General features: G+C 44.0%; 1 protein-coding gene across 1 annotated transcript in view; it reads left to right on the top strand.

Annotated features, from left to right (window-relative positions):
- The window catches only part of LOC144668399 (multiple C2 and transmembrane domain-containing protein 2-like), a 474,049-nt gene that overhangs the window by 423,688 nt on the left and 35,295 nt on the right, over positions 1-15,066 (top strand). Inside the window, exon 20 of the mRNA XM_078530407.1 lies at positions 6,102-6,211. Coding sequence (XP_078386533.1) covers positions 6,102-6,211 — 110 coding nt within the window. The remainder of the gene's footprint in view (positions 1-6,101; positions 6,212-15,066) is intronic.

Genomic DNA, 15,066 nt, shown 5'->3' with positions numbered 1-15,066 from the left:
AACAGCAAGCTTCCCATTCTCACTCTCTGCAAACGGCAGGCAAGCTTTCATCGGTGGCTTCGTCTAATATCCAGCAGCTTGTCATGACCAGACTGAGGAGATCAAACTGCATTGACTTAACTGGAGCAGAGCAAACAATTCCAAACTGACATAAAGTGCACATAATGGCTATTAAGATGTTTCAATTATTATTAATAATTATTAGTCATTGAGAGGAATAGCATTTAAAAGTTTAAAGCAAACCGAGGGAGAAAGGAATAGAAGGATATGTTAGCACAGTTAGATGAAGAGAGATAGGAGGAGGTCCATGTGGGGCATAAACACTGCTATGAACCATTTGGACTGAATGGGCTGTTTCTCTGTTGTATGTGTTATTTGATTAATAACTAGAAACGGTGCAGGCCATAAATATTCTCTTAAGTCAAGGTGTGATCTAATATTGGAATCCTCCACGTACATCAAAAACATACAGAAGCTCACAGTAGGATTTTAAAGTTTGTCATTGTACTGTCACATCCAGCAATGGAACAAAGTGAATTAATATGTTTTGTTGCTCAGCCACAGAATGTTTGCAGTGCAAAAATCCCCATGTCATGGAGATGATCATGTGTTTTCTGAACTGGAACATCCGCGAATAAATGTTTGAACAAGAAAGATTGAAGACCAGTTTTTAGCCTCAGTTCAACTTCCCATACTGCAGTCCCAGAGTTACACCCTACTATATGTATTCATTCTAATGCATAGACCTTCATAAACTGAGCAGAAACTGAAAACTGTTAAAGAGCAATGGCCAAATATGAGTGAAGCTGCAGATGCAGACTGTCGATCATCTCCATGGGCTCTGTGTTTTTATCACAGCTTACTTTAAAGGTATTCATGCTTACAATACGGCATGGTGACTTATAGATGTTTCTGCTTTATCTTCTCGAGTTTCACCTTATTCTTCTACGAAAAGGCAAAGATGAGAAAAGGTAATTTAATGCATCAAAACTCACCTCTTCTATCCTAATTCTTCCATTAAACAATTTCAATGTCCCCAATGTTTTGTCTCCATTAGCACATTATTCCGAGCATTTATCTCCCTCTGTGTAAAGAAGTTCTTTGTAATAAAGCATCTGCTTTAATTTAGATTTCAATAATTGAATTTATGTCCTCTGGTTTTATCCACCTGACTAACTTGAAGTAATCTTAATATCTAATTAAACATTTTGTATTTGACATATAACCAATATGTATGTAGGGAATGGTGATAATGTCTGACTTGTCCTTAGGGGAATGGGGAAGATGTCTGTAGGGAAGGGGGTAGGTGTTTAGGGAATGAGGAATTCTCTATGGGTAACGGGGAGGGTATCTGTAGGGAGTAGGGAGGGTGTCTGTAGGGAGTAGGGAGGGTGTCTGTAGGGAGTAGGGAGGGTGTCTGTAGGGAGTGGGGAGGGTGTCTGGGGGAGTGGGGAAGGTGTCTGTGGGGAGTGGGGAGTGGGGAAGGTGTCTAGAGAGTGGGGAGGGTGTCTGTAAGAAATGGGAAAGGTGTCTGTGGGGAGTGGGGAGGGTGTCTGTAGGGAGTGGGGAGGGTGTCTGTAAGAAATGGGGAATTGTCTGTGGGGAGTGGGGAAGGTGTCTGTGGGGAGTGGGGAGTGGGGAAGGTGTCTGTAGGGAATGGGGAAAGTGTAGGGAATGGGGAATTGTCTGTAGGAAATGGGGAAGGTGTCTGCAGGGACGGGGGGGAAGGTGTCTTTTTCACACAACGAGTGGTTCGTGTCTGGAATCCACTGCCTGGAAGTGTGGTGGAGGCGTTCAAGAGGGCATTAGATGACTATTTGAATAGAAACAATGTGCAGGGGTAGGGGGAAAAGGCAGGGCAATGGCACTAGGTCATAATGCTCATTTAGAGAGCTGGTGCAGACATGTGGGGCAAGTGGCCTCCTCCTGTGCATTTAAAATTCTGTGATTCTGATTCTGTGGCTAAGGAATGGGGAATGTTTCTGTAGGGAAGAGGGAAGGTGCCTGGGGAATGGGGAGTTGTTTATGGAATGGGGAGGGTGTCTGGGGAATTGTCTGCAGGGAAGAAGAAAGGTGTCTAGGGGATGGGGAGGGTGTCAGGGATGGGGAATTATCTGTATGGAATGGGGAGGGTGTCTGTAGGGAAGGGGGAATTGGGTCTGCAGGGAATAGGGAGGGTATCTGGGGAATGGGGAAGGAAGGTATCCGTAGGAAATGGGAAGGTGTCTGTAGGGAAGGGGGAAGGTGTCTGGGGAATGGGGAAGGTGTCTGGGGAAGGGGGAAGATGTCTGGGGAATGGGGAAGGTGTCTGTAGGAATAGGGAAGGTGTCGACAGAGAGTGGAAAAATGTTTGAACTGTTGATCTAATGCGGGAAAACGTCAGATGCAAACATGGAGCAAACTGGTTCTAATTTCAATTTTGGGAGAAAGCAGCCTATCAAAATATATTCACAGAAACATCACGCACTAATGATTCCAAATAATTCTCACACACAAGGAAAAGCAACCAACTGCATCCTTGAAAAAAAGGCCTTTGAGCAGCTATGTTCAACACTTACTCACACCATATAAATTCAACACAAAATGCACACAAGCACTTCCATTTCATCTTCCAATATCTTCAACAGTAGACTTCTCTTCTCTGGGGCATCTCGGTTTCATTTGCACAGGACATGATGCATTTGGGACTTGATGCCCCTTCTGCCTTTTACCCCTGGGTGGCATGTATAAAAATGAATGGAAAGTCTCCTCTGGTTTCCATGCATGTGTGAACGCACCCTTCCCCTTTGCACCTGCTCCTAACTACACATTGGCAATGCCAAGGGTCAACGCGCACGCTCTGGTTTCCTGCTGCGACTCTCCTGCCAAATCCGATCTGCGCAATTATTTGTTGAGGGGGAGGGCGTAAAGAATTCTCTGAACATTCATCCCAATCCAACAGTTATTGGAGCAGTCTCTGATTGTAAGAACAATAACTGTTTTTGTTGTGGGGAGAAATGTCCATGTCATTCTCCTCCCTGTGGAGCATTATTTTTACTGTTTTATCAATACTTTTCTCTGATTCAGTGGGCGGGACTTTCTATTCTGAAGATGTCTGGTGACAGGCAGGAAAGTTGGCTTGATTCCCGCTGGGTGGCAGGTTGGGTAATACGCACAATCTTCCATTTTTTAGCTCTTTAGTTGCGTATCAGTGAGGAGCTCGGTGAACCTCATGGAAGGACAGGTAGGAAGTCGCCACCCTGCTGTTACCTCATGGGGTCGAAAGCTCGGGTGCCCTTTTTAAAGGGCACCCAGACAGACATTCATTCAATGAAGGCCGGCAGTTCTGGACTACTCCTCTAGAGTCTTTGTGGCCACAGCTTGCACTAGAGAAGCTGGCAGATGTGAGCAATCACATCCCGGACTTACGAGGGCGCCTCTGGCATTGCCTTTTTCTCATCTCTAGATAAGACCACCGCCAGCGATACACCCATGCTTGGGCTGTTGCAGTGGTCCATATGTGCCAGCCTCTTGACCTTGTAGAGGCCCCACTGCCTCTTGCTGCTCGGGCCCTTGCTGCTCATGGCCCTGTGTCAATCGGTGACAGACCCTCTAAGTTCTCCTCTGGAATGAGAACCATTACCAAGACAGGGTTGCCTTGCAGCCTGCATCATTGACGCCTCAGTGGATGTGTGAATGAATTGAAGTGAGACATTTAGTGAGCATATCCTTTACAGTCTCCCTCCATCTCAAAGGCAGCAGGACAGTGCTAAACCCTTCACCTGGCCACCATCCAGACATGGCATTCCCACCCCATCCCTTCAACATAAAGGACATCCTGAAGGACCAGAGATGGGTGTTCCGCTCGTCCTTACACGAATGCTTATGGAGACATTGACCTTTGACCAGGGTGATGAGAGCCATGTACAAGAAGCCTCACTCAGGCACTTTTCCGCTTGTCTCCACCACCCTTGAAACTCTATAGAGACCATTGCCTTGGCAGGATAGACAGACTAACCACATGATCCCTTGTCAGCCATGACCCTTCACCTGGGAGGATGGAGGTTTGGAGTCGTGAGTTGGCTGCCCTCCACCAGCTGTGCCCCATGGAGGCATCCACCTCCCTCCCTCCCTCCCTTCATCCCTGCCTCTGACAGCAGCCAATGGCAAATGGCACAGAATGAACAGCAGCTCCGCCCCTCACTGGGATCTCAATGTTAAGAGACCCATGAGTCAGAAACAAACCTGCTGCAATGGGGCTTCACCATAGAGAGGAGAACACAACTGAGCATAGTTGACATCCAGATTTCCCTTTAGTCGGCCACTTGTGCTGACCTTGAACTCCACCCACCCGAAAGACCTTCCTCCCACCTCGAGGGATCCCACGATCGGTGTGGCCAAGATCAGTTTTGAAAAGTGGTGCATTTCCCCTTTCAAACTCACGCTACCACCTTCGACCCTCCCCCTGTCACCCACCATCTTGCCCCTCATCGCCCTTGACCCACCCAATATCACCATTCCTCTCCTCTCTGTCACCTTGAACCTCCTCCGTTACCCTGGACCCCGTTACCCACGATCCACCTCCACATGCCTTTGCTCCCCTCAGAGTCGACACCCATTATTGTCCCCCTGCCCACCCTGCCCCTGCCCCCTCCCGTTATCCAAGCCACCTGTCTAGTCCCCCTCTGAGCCCCCGCCACGGATGAGACCTTCACCTACCAGATTCTCACCCTGGCCCTGCCACCCTACCGCATCCCACTCTACCCTCTGGCTGTGACTGTTCCCTCCTATCACCAGTAAGGCATTCCCCGGATGCTCTCTTCCCCCACCCCCCACTTCCCCAGGCACTCCCCTACCCCCCCTCCCCCATAAGCCCGCCCCCCGTGCCCAGCCTTAGTGCAATGTTTGCTAACGGCACTCGATTGAAGTTTTGCGAGGTCCCTAAGAAGGAGAAAGCAACATCTAGAGACCTCAAAGCTGTGGAAGAGGTGAAGCTCGCCAGGTGGACGCCACTTAGAGGCAATCGTAAAACTGAACGTTCCAAATTCTCGCTGGCGGGGAACTTAATTTGGAGAATCAACTTAGCTCCGACGAGGTAGCCTTTTAATGAGAATGCATGAGATGCTAATGAATGCAAACGGGATTCCTGACATTGTTTGTCGGGAAGCTCGACTCACCTTTACAGATATTTTTCCTCCCACCAAATTAAGTGCCCCCACCAGCCACTGGTAGCTGGCGGGAGTGGAAAATTCCAGCCAGTATCTCAGATCATTGTAGTAGATGAGCATTTACTGACTGTTACCTGGAGTGAGCCTTTATCTGTCCAAAATTGCAGTAATCTGTAGCGAGCCCAGGGATCAAATCCGAAATGCTTCTTTTTGCCAGCTGGTCATGTCCCATGTCCTGTTGTGGTCTTTTTTGACTCTGGAATGCAGTAGGATAAACACTTCACTGGACTGTATATTATGCTGTAAACTATCAAACGGATTCTACTAAACAGTATGTGAACAAAAACAATGATACTCTAAAGTTCTGACAGTTCCAGGCCCTTGATTATCAAGGGGGTGAAAGTTTATGTGTGGCAGACGGGAATGTGGGCTGAGGTTAGAATCAGATCAGCCATGATCTTAGAGAATGGCGGAGCAGGCTTGAAGGGCTGAATGGCCTACTCCTGCTCCTAATTCGTATGTTCCTTGGGTATTAACCTATATGTCATAATTTATTGCTCGTTGTCTCATTCTGAAGTATACGTCTTTGTCACTCTTGCTCTCACTGTCACTCTTAAACTTCAATAGAGCTACCAGTGAAACGTATAAGCCCACAAGATGCTTGTACTTGAATGGAATAGCTTCTGCTCTCTCTCTCTCTCTCTATCTCTCTCTCTCCCTCTCAGGCATCTAGCCAGATGGAACATCTATATTTTGAAGTTTCTGTTTCGAGTCAAAGTGGGCCATTTTCTATGAGGGAGCCTGTATTTTCAATGCCATAACAGGCTGTGATAGAACAAATAAGCCAATATCATCACAGGCAATAATGCTTGGGCATAACGCTTTGTCCATCACCTCCTACCACCTCCTTTACCTGCTCTGTACTCCTGACTGTATGTTTGTTATTCGTTCTAGGAGTCTGAAAAAAAAGGATTAATGGACAAGATCCACATGGTTCAAGATATTGTTATTACAGTTCAAAATATCCTGGATAAGGCAGCATCGTTTGGTGAAAGAATCAAAAAGTAAGTATTGTTGTTGGTTTTGAGCTAAATAAAGCTGACGTTTATAGATCACATAGCCTGATCATCCCTCATGTGATATATGACAATATCACAATGATTAGATATTCATCAACTAGTAATTACTTATAGTCAGTGAAATATTGAAGTTACAATTCCCTCTCTGGAAATAAGTTCATCCTTTTCTGTTTGTGAATTTCATCCATCTATCAAACTGATGATTGTATCTGGCTTTCCTCTGGTCAGATTCAACACTCATAAGGCTGTGGGGTTGATGGTGGCACAGTGGTAATGTCACTAGACTAGTCATCAAGAGGCCCAGGCTTGTGGAATTTATATTCACTGAAAAGATCAGGATTTGAAAGCTACTTTCAGTAAGAGTGGAACTATCATCAGTTGTTGTAAAGTCCCATCAGGTTGACAAATGCCCTTTAGGGAAGGAAATCTACTATCCTGGCCTACGTGGCTCCAGATCCACAGTAACGTGGGCCTGAATTTTTCAGATGGTGGGGTCTCCCCTCCGACTCCGAGTGCCCTGCAGCCAACCCACGTTCGACTGAGCGTCAAGGGGCTGCAGGTGGCACCTCTGCCCCTCGCTCAGGAGAAAGTCCCGCCTTAGAGAGCTGCCGGCCAATCTGATTGGCTGTCAGCCCTCCAGTCCCTACAGCGACAAGAGCTGCAGTGGACTGAAGAGGAAGTGCATCAACATGCCTGAGCCTAAGTCCTGGGAACGGAGGACAAACAAGTTTAAGGGATCCCAGGGTGGGGAGGGCAGGGAAGGCCTGGGGAGAAGCAATCGGGGTGTTCGGGGGGAAAGGACGGGAAGGAGGGAGGTCCAGCAGCCACTGGACCTTAAGAGGGGTGCCCGCAGTCAGGAGAGGGCTTCTGGTGGAGGCGCCCTGGCCCATTCTCTTTTGGGCTCCCCTATGCTAGCTAAATCCAGCCGCCAGCCTAAAAATCGAGGCTGGGCGGGAAACGGCCCTTTGCTGCATGGTCAGGGCAGGTGGGAACCCGGTGGGAATTCCGTTCCTTCAATTTCACGCTCCCCTTCCCCCAACTAAAAACCTGCTGGTGGGGGAGTCTGAAATTCTGGCTCTGGTTGACGCTTAGCTTTCCTCTGAAATAGCCCAGCAAGCCACTCACTTCAAGGGTAATGAGCGTCGGGCAACAAATGCTGACCTTGTCAACGATGCCCACATCCCATGAAAGAATTTTTTAAAGATCTCTCCGTTGAGCCACAGATAGCCATATCACTGAAGGAGGCCGTTTGGCCCATCGTGTGCATGCTGGCTCCTTGCGACAGTAAATCCAAAATTAATTCCACTGACCTGATCTCTCCGCAAAGCTTTGAACCTAACTTTGCTCCAAATAGCTAGACATTTCCCTCAGAAGCTTCTGCCCGAACTACTCACTGTGGCGAAAATATTCTATGGTGTTGCAAGGTGTTGAAGAAATTTCCCCATACCCGTCACTATGGTGACAATTTTAAATTGATAACCCCTCATCAGTGACTCCCTAAGCAGTTAAAATCGTCTTTCTTCACTCACAGAAATTGGTCGTTTACCATGGATCTGCACCAACGCCCATTTTTACACTTCTCAAGTGATTAACAAGTGCTTTAATCACCAGTACTTCCAAATAAGCTGGAAATACAGTCATGCAGCAAACAAATCACACTGCATTGGCAAGGGCTACGCATACAAACTGAAACCCTTCTATCTTTGATCTTCTGGCTTTGATCCCATGAGCCTTTTTGGTGAAAGGAAGAAGGAACGTGTATTTCTATTTAATTTAAATAGAGCCCTTCACATCCTTGGAACGTCCCAAATTACTGCTCCACCATTGAAGGACTTTTGAAGTGTAGTCATATTGGTAATGTGCCAGTCGAATTGCACACAGCACAGCCACACAAACACTAATCAGATAGATAGCTAGGTTATCTATTTTAGTGGAGCTATTTGCGAGATAAATATTGATCAGGACACTGGAAGATATCCTCTCCCCTTCTTCGAATAGTTCCATGGATGTATCCACCTGTCAGTTCAATATGTCACCCAAAGCGCAGTGCCTCTATTAGTGCATGACTCTTTCAAAATTGCACTGAAGTGTCAACCTAGAATATATGCTCATGCGTCAGGAGAGAGGTTTGAATCTATCACCTCCTGACTTGGATGCAAGAGTGCTACCATTGAGCCAAGGTTGGTACACAATGAAACAAGATGATTTTTTGGGAGCAGAGGGCACTCCAGATAGGCCTTACCTTGATGTGGATTGAGCGAATAGTTATAAAAACAAAAAAACTACTGCGGATGCTGGAAATCCAAAACAAAAACAGAATTACCTGGAAAAATTCAGCAGGTCTGGCAGCATCGGCGTAGAAGAAAAGAGTTGACGTTTCGAGTCCTCATGACCCTTCAGCAGAACTGACCTGCTGAGTTTTTCCAGGTAATTCTGTTTTTGTTTTGAGTGAATAGTTGCTGGTTCAGAAGCTGCAAGGGCAAGGATTGAGATGAGGAAGAACTACCAGGCTCTCAGAATAGCCACGAAGGTAACGCAGAAATGGAAATTTGAATGTTGCAGCCTTTACCATTACATTGATTTCACATTTTCAACTTCCAGTTTAAAACATTGCACAATTTGTCTTTGAAAGCCAAACTTAGTCCTCCACCAACATGGACATACCAGTGTAAAACTGTAATAAGGAAAGTGTGTTCCACATTTGGCAAAAATGAATGAATTATGCTGCTCCCTGGATAAGTCATACCGACACATGTAATGTTGAGTCTTTGGTCACAAGCCTCTTACACATTAATAAACCGAACCCCTTCCAATGTATATGTGGCCCTGGATAACGAGGAAGCACATTAGAGGCAACACATGTTTCGGGAATCTGGTAGAGGGAATTGTGACTTTTATCTTGTTGTTCCCATCTGCGGCAAAGTTAGTGAATAGGTCAAAGGTTGATGGAATGTTGACATTTATCTCAAGGGGACGGAATATAAAGGGGAAAAAAAATATGCTTTAGCTGCCTGGATCCTTGGTCAGATGCCATCTGGAGAACTGTGTTCAGTTTTGAGCACCAAACTTCAGGAAGGATGTAATGACCTTGGACAGGTTGCAACATAGATACATCAGAAATATGCCAAAGCTCAGAGGGTTAAATTATGAGGACAGGTTGCATAAACTTGGGTTGTATTCCCTTGAGTTTAGAAGATTGAGGGGTGATATATTCGAGTATTTAAAAGGATTTGATAGAGTAAGTACAGAGAAACTGTTTCCTCTGGTGGGGGAATCAAGAGCACGCAGACATAACCTCAGAAATGGAGCCCGGACATTCACAAGGGAAATTAGGAAACACTTTGCCATACAGAGGGGTTGTAGAAAACTGGAACTCTGTCCTGTAAAGGGCTACGGCAGTTGAAGCTTTCAATGCGAAGATAGATTTTTGTTAGTTACTTTATAAAGGGATATGGAGCAAAGGCAGGTAAAGGGAGTTGAGACGCCAGTCAGCTGTGACCTAGTTGAGTGGTGGAGCAGGCTCGAGGGGCTGAATGACCTACTCCTGTTCCTAATGTTCCAGTGTTTCCTGCATCACGTCACAAATGTAATAGTGCGCTAGTAGCTGTTGCTGTCCAGCTCCTGCTGCTGTGTTCCTTGAAAGTGTCGCAGGGATTCAGTGTAGTGGCCACTTTGATTTTCACTGAACTCGGCTGCAATTTTTCCTGTAACTTGGTCCCAGCTTCTTGGTTCAGCTATTCCCCTGTCAGACACCGCAGCTCTGCTTCTCAGAAACACCTCGCCCCAAGTTGGCTGCAACTTTCCCAACAGTGTAGTTAAAACTATTTTTTAAAAACCCTCTTTTGCAGCTGCTGTCAAACCGTTCAGTCAAAACGAGTGGATCGATCACGGTGTTGGTCACAGAGTAAAATGAGACAGAGGGAGATTTTACCTCGGAAAGATTTAGTTGGAGTGGTTTCTTTTTATGTGCCAGGCTTGCTCTGCCTTTGATGTACATAGAAGCGATGCTAATCTTGTCAAGCAATATGCTCAGTCTCCTATTCAATGTAAATATAGCTCAACATGCTGGGATCTGAAGTTCAGATGTGGAGATTTCTGACCTAAACTTTATACAGGGCAGTTCCACTGTTTTAAGATCACTGCAGTTGTCCTGGGAACTCTAACTTGTACTGTCCCAAACTGAGCACATTCAGAAACATCCAGGTGGAACAGCATTGATTAAACTTGGAATTCAAACTTCAACCTTTAATATAAAACACTTTGTTTAGATATAAAGTATTTCACATTTTGAATGGTAGTAAAATGCCCATGATATTGTTCATAGTCAGTTGATAGATGTGATTTTCTTTTAATGTACAAGATGGGGACAAAGTTGGGGGAGAGACAGCTGAAATTTGTTCCACAGGGCCATCTAATGGGCACTACCTGTAACTGCATTGTGACAGATGACATAGGAGATTGAATGGGACGTGCTGAACAGACTAGAAGTCATGACTGCAGAAAGTAAAGTTTGTGAACAGGATGTGTACACCCAGCGCAAGATCTTTAATAATGTGTAGCTAAAGGTTCCCGCAGCTGGACAGAATGTAATGTAAAGCAAATTTAATTATTTCTTAAAATACACACTCAGCTCCCTTTAAAATCAATTTTAAATTATTAAGAATGAGCATGTTTGTATTAGAATTCCTTTTTGTACTGCTACTAATTGATTTTCGGAACTTAATATATGGCGATAAATTACTTTCAAACTATGGCTTTGAGTGTAAAATCTAATAAAGCCCAGAAACTAAATTTCTAAAAGTTGCAACAAAATTTTACTTGAATCCTATCATTAAAAGTGAAGTACTTTGCTTTCTTCTGAAATTGAGTGCATTGAAGTGGATGGAAGTCAGGAGACTGGAATTGGAACACCTGCTTTTACAGGGCTTATTGTTAAGTGGAATAGCCTGTGACTCGCGCTGAGTTTGTGTATTGTTTGTTAGTGCGCTTTGGAGTGTTGCTACTTAATGGCATTTACAATATGTTAATTCACCTTGGCAAAAGAGAGACCATGACTTCAATAAAATATTCCTCCTATGCTTTCATATTATCTCTCTCACACTTAGCTACTAATTGTAGCTGGTAAATACACACAATCGCAATTCATCATCTTGTGATCATATATTGCTGTGAATTAATCAGCTACAAATAGATTGTAGCCATTGATTTTGTGCATAATCACATCTATTAGTCTTCGTATTTTGCAATAATGTTAGGAATTTATCGACAGTGTGGAAACCCACAACACAGATTGAAGGCATACATCAATTAGCAATTTTTTCTCTCTCTAGGATTTACTGAAGCACAATCGTGATATTAGACAACAAATATATGAATATTCAATTGAAGAAATCTCGATCATATGTTCCAGCATTCATTAGGTGATCAATCAGCCTTGTCATGCGTCCTGTGGCTTGCGTGTGAAATGACAATCTTCCTAGTTCTCAGCAGATCTATAGAGCTGCTGTGGATAACTGTTGGTTATTTCCTGATGGAGGCACATCACTGCTTTGTACATGGGTGTAGTTCAAAGTCAGGTTCTTGTAAATGGATTATATTATCAGCAAGTGCGTGCACATAGATTCTGCAACACCAAGATCCAGAACCAAGTGCTGCAAGCAAGGCGAAAGGCAAAATCCGACAAGGACAAAAAATACAAGTCCTATTAAGCCAACCCTAAACAAGAGAGGCAGATAATGTAGCGTGCAATGGTGCGTTAATGAGTCTCTGACATGGATGTGTAGAGGGAAAGCCAAGTTAGGGATCAACATTTAGATTCAAGGTTGTAACTATCACCTTCGCCTCAGTAACCTGAGAATTGTAATCTGTGCAAAGCCAAACCCTGATTATGTTCAAGGTACAGGCATCCCACTTAGTAGAATGCCAGTCATCGCATGCATTGCTCCTAGTGACTGCCCTGGAGCTTGAAGACATCGGCCCAAACCCCAGGAGACTTTCAAAAATTGACAATTAATGGAACAATCAAAAAATTAAAGATGACACCTACCTTTATACCAGAGAGAGTTAGCTGCTGTAGCTGCTGTGACATTACGTTATGATAAGTGGTAGTATATCAGCACAAGGCAATACTTTGTCCTCCAAGTGTTCAGTGCCTTTTTTTTAAAGGGCTACCCTCCAACTGATTTCATGCCACATGGTTGGCCTTCTCAGGCAATTAGGAATGGGCACCAAATATTGCCTTGCTAGTGTTGTCAATATCCTGAGTACCAACAAAAGGGTTAGATGATGGAAAGAGATTAGAACTGGTGATTAGATTTACAGAGGGTCCCTTTCTGTCACAAGGGGGGCTATTCCCCAGGAGTGTTGGGGGAGCAGGAATTATTTTTGTGTATTTTTGTTGAGTGGGAGAAAAAAAACGTTTGGAAATGTTTGCCTTGAATGGAAAGCACTGAGGGAGGGGAGTGACGAGGGGACTTGTTTTCCATGTAACACAGATTTAATGGAATAGCTTGTTAGATAATCTCTAACTGCAAGGTCTGACATAACTGGAAGTGTCTGAAGGGAGTTGCGTCTGTAGAATAAGGCTGAATGATGAATCAAATCATCCTCTTTAAGTGTAACTGTTTGGCTGGTGATCTAGTGAGGAAGATCTTGTCATGGATTTAAAACTGCTAGTCCATGTGGTCTGTGGTAATGTCCCTCTTCTATCCCTATTGACCTGATGACCATGATGGTATTATCTTGTTATCGTGATTCAGTGTGCATGCCCCTAGTGGTAAAGATGGTAATCGTAGTCTAATAACAGTGAACAGGTCATCTCATCCGCAAAACATAGGCCATTTAGCAGTGGTTCTCTGTTTCCTTTCTCTAAACTTTCCTGTTAATTTCTCTCCTCCTGAAGGTTGTTGTCTCCTTGCTAGGATATCGTCCTTTGGTTGTTCCCAAATATCCAGTACCTTGTCCAAATTGCCATGATTCTGTGAGCCGGAAGACTGAGTTGTGGCAGTCTGTTATACACGCAGGGAACATCACCACAAATCCCGATCCTGTTCTCACCAGATGTGCATTGACCTGCTTCTGCAACAGGGGTTATTGGCGAGAGATAAGGAACCAAACTTTTCAGTTCGGCCTCTTCCCAACCACAGGGAACTAAAGCCAATTATAGCAGCAAGACTGCTGTCCTGGGTGAGCTCACCAAACTCAGTGCAGATTTGGAGCGCAAGTTTGGATCTTCCTGTCCTGGGGGAGTGCTGCAGTGTAGGAGGTGCCGTCTTCCAGTTGAGATTTTAAGCCAAGATCCCATTTGCCTGCTCAGGTGGATGCAAATGATCCCATGGCACTATTTTGAAGAAGAGCTAGGGAGTTATCTCCAGTGTCCTGGCCAGAATTTATCCCTCAGTCAACATCATAAGGAAAAACAGATTATCTGGTCACTATCGCGTTGCTGTTTGTGGGATCTTGCTGTGAATAAAATAGCTGCGCGTTTCCCAGTGACCACACTTCAGAAAGGCATCATTGGCTGTAAAAGATATCGAGAGATCCAGTGTTCATGAAAGGAACAATACAAATGCGGGTCTCTCTTTCTCTTTTTAATATTCTATTCAGTGTCATAATTAATTGAGACACTAGGGAAATATTTTTTTTAGGTAGACTCAGTGTGGTCAAAATCAGGGTGAGTGCATTTATGTCTCAAAATCCTCACTATTTGGACAAGCTTGTCTCAGGTGGATGTAAAAAATCCCATGACTGTTTTGAAGAAGACCATAGGAGTTCTTCCTGGTGTTAATGTTCTAGTCAACATTAATCCCTCAATCAACCCCTAAAACAGTTGAGCTCATCATTACACATTGCTATTTGTGGGAGCTTATTGTGCGCAAATTGGTTGCCGCATTTCCTACATTACAACAATGACTACATCTCAGAAATACTTCATTTGCTGTAAAGCACTTTGGGAATCCCTGAGGTCATGAAAGGCATTGTATAAATATAAGTTTTTCTATTTTATTAAAATTAAGAATTCAGCCTTTAATGCACCTGAATCCCATTCCTTTTTACCCTGAAATCCAAAATGGCCCAGCAGTTCATCTCAACCTGGAGTTGAGACCAAATTGCTAAATAAAACACAATGCAATAGGTGAACCCATTAACCTGTATGTTCCCACAACATAATCATTAGGACTTTATTTGGTGCCTGAGTCCTTTAAGAGCTAACTTCTGAAATGTAGATGATTCCTTAACTTGTACAATGATACAGAGGAATAGAACCCACTTGTTGACCAGCCCAATCAGATCATATTATTTCAATAAACTATCCACTAATAGGCTTGTGCACACATCAAAACTCATCAGAAAATGATAGAGTGGTATATTGTCACAAGAATTTAATCTGATCTGACAACAATCTTGAGTTTGCACATCATTATTGTGTTTTACATTGCGCCTATATTAATCCTGGAATACATTATTGAGCAGTAATTAATTATTGCTTACTTTATTGACAAATAGAAAGGAGTCTACGTTCTCATAACGATAATGTATTTAGTACATTCTCCTTAGCCCTGTCCCAGGTGCATTGTCGTGTACCTCGTAAGGGTGATAATGAGGATGTGAGCATGTTATCTGATGTATTTCCCTGGGGTCGCTGGGATTTCAAACAGAAGAAATTAGTATTATCATTCTTTCATTGGAAAATGCATATATTAATGTGAAATGATTAAAGTTTGATTATGCCATGTCACTCTGGGTTTTTAATTAATAAAATTCCAGTTTTATGTGAAATAGGTGGGTTTTTTCAGGCCATTCTCATTGTGCTCATTATACAAAAGAGGATTAATTCTACA

This window comes from Cetorhinus maximus, chromosome 26 (assembly GCF_964194155.1).
Source record: "Cetorhinus maximus chromosome 26, sCetMax3.hap1.1, whole genome shotgun sequence".
In the NCBI taxonomy this organism is placed as follows: Eukaryota; Metazoa; Chordata; class Chondrichthyes; order Lamniformes; family Cetorhinidae; genus Cetorhinus; species Cetorhinus maximus.
This window is presented reverse-complemented; position numbering and strand designations above follow the sequence as displayed.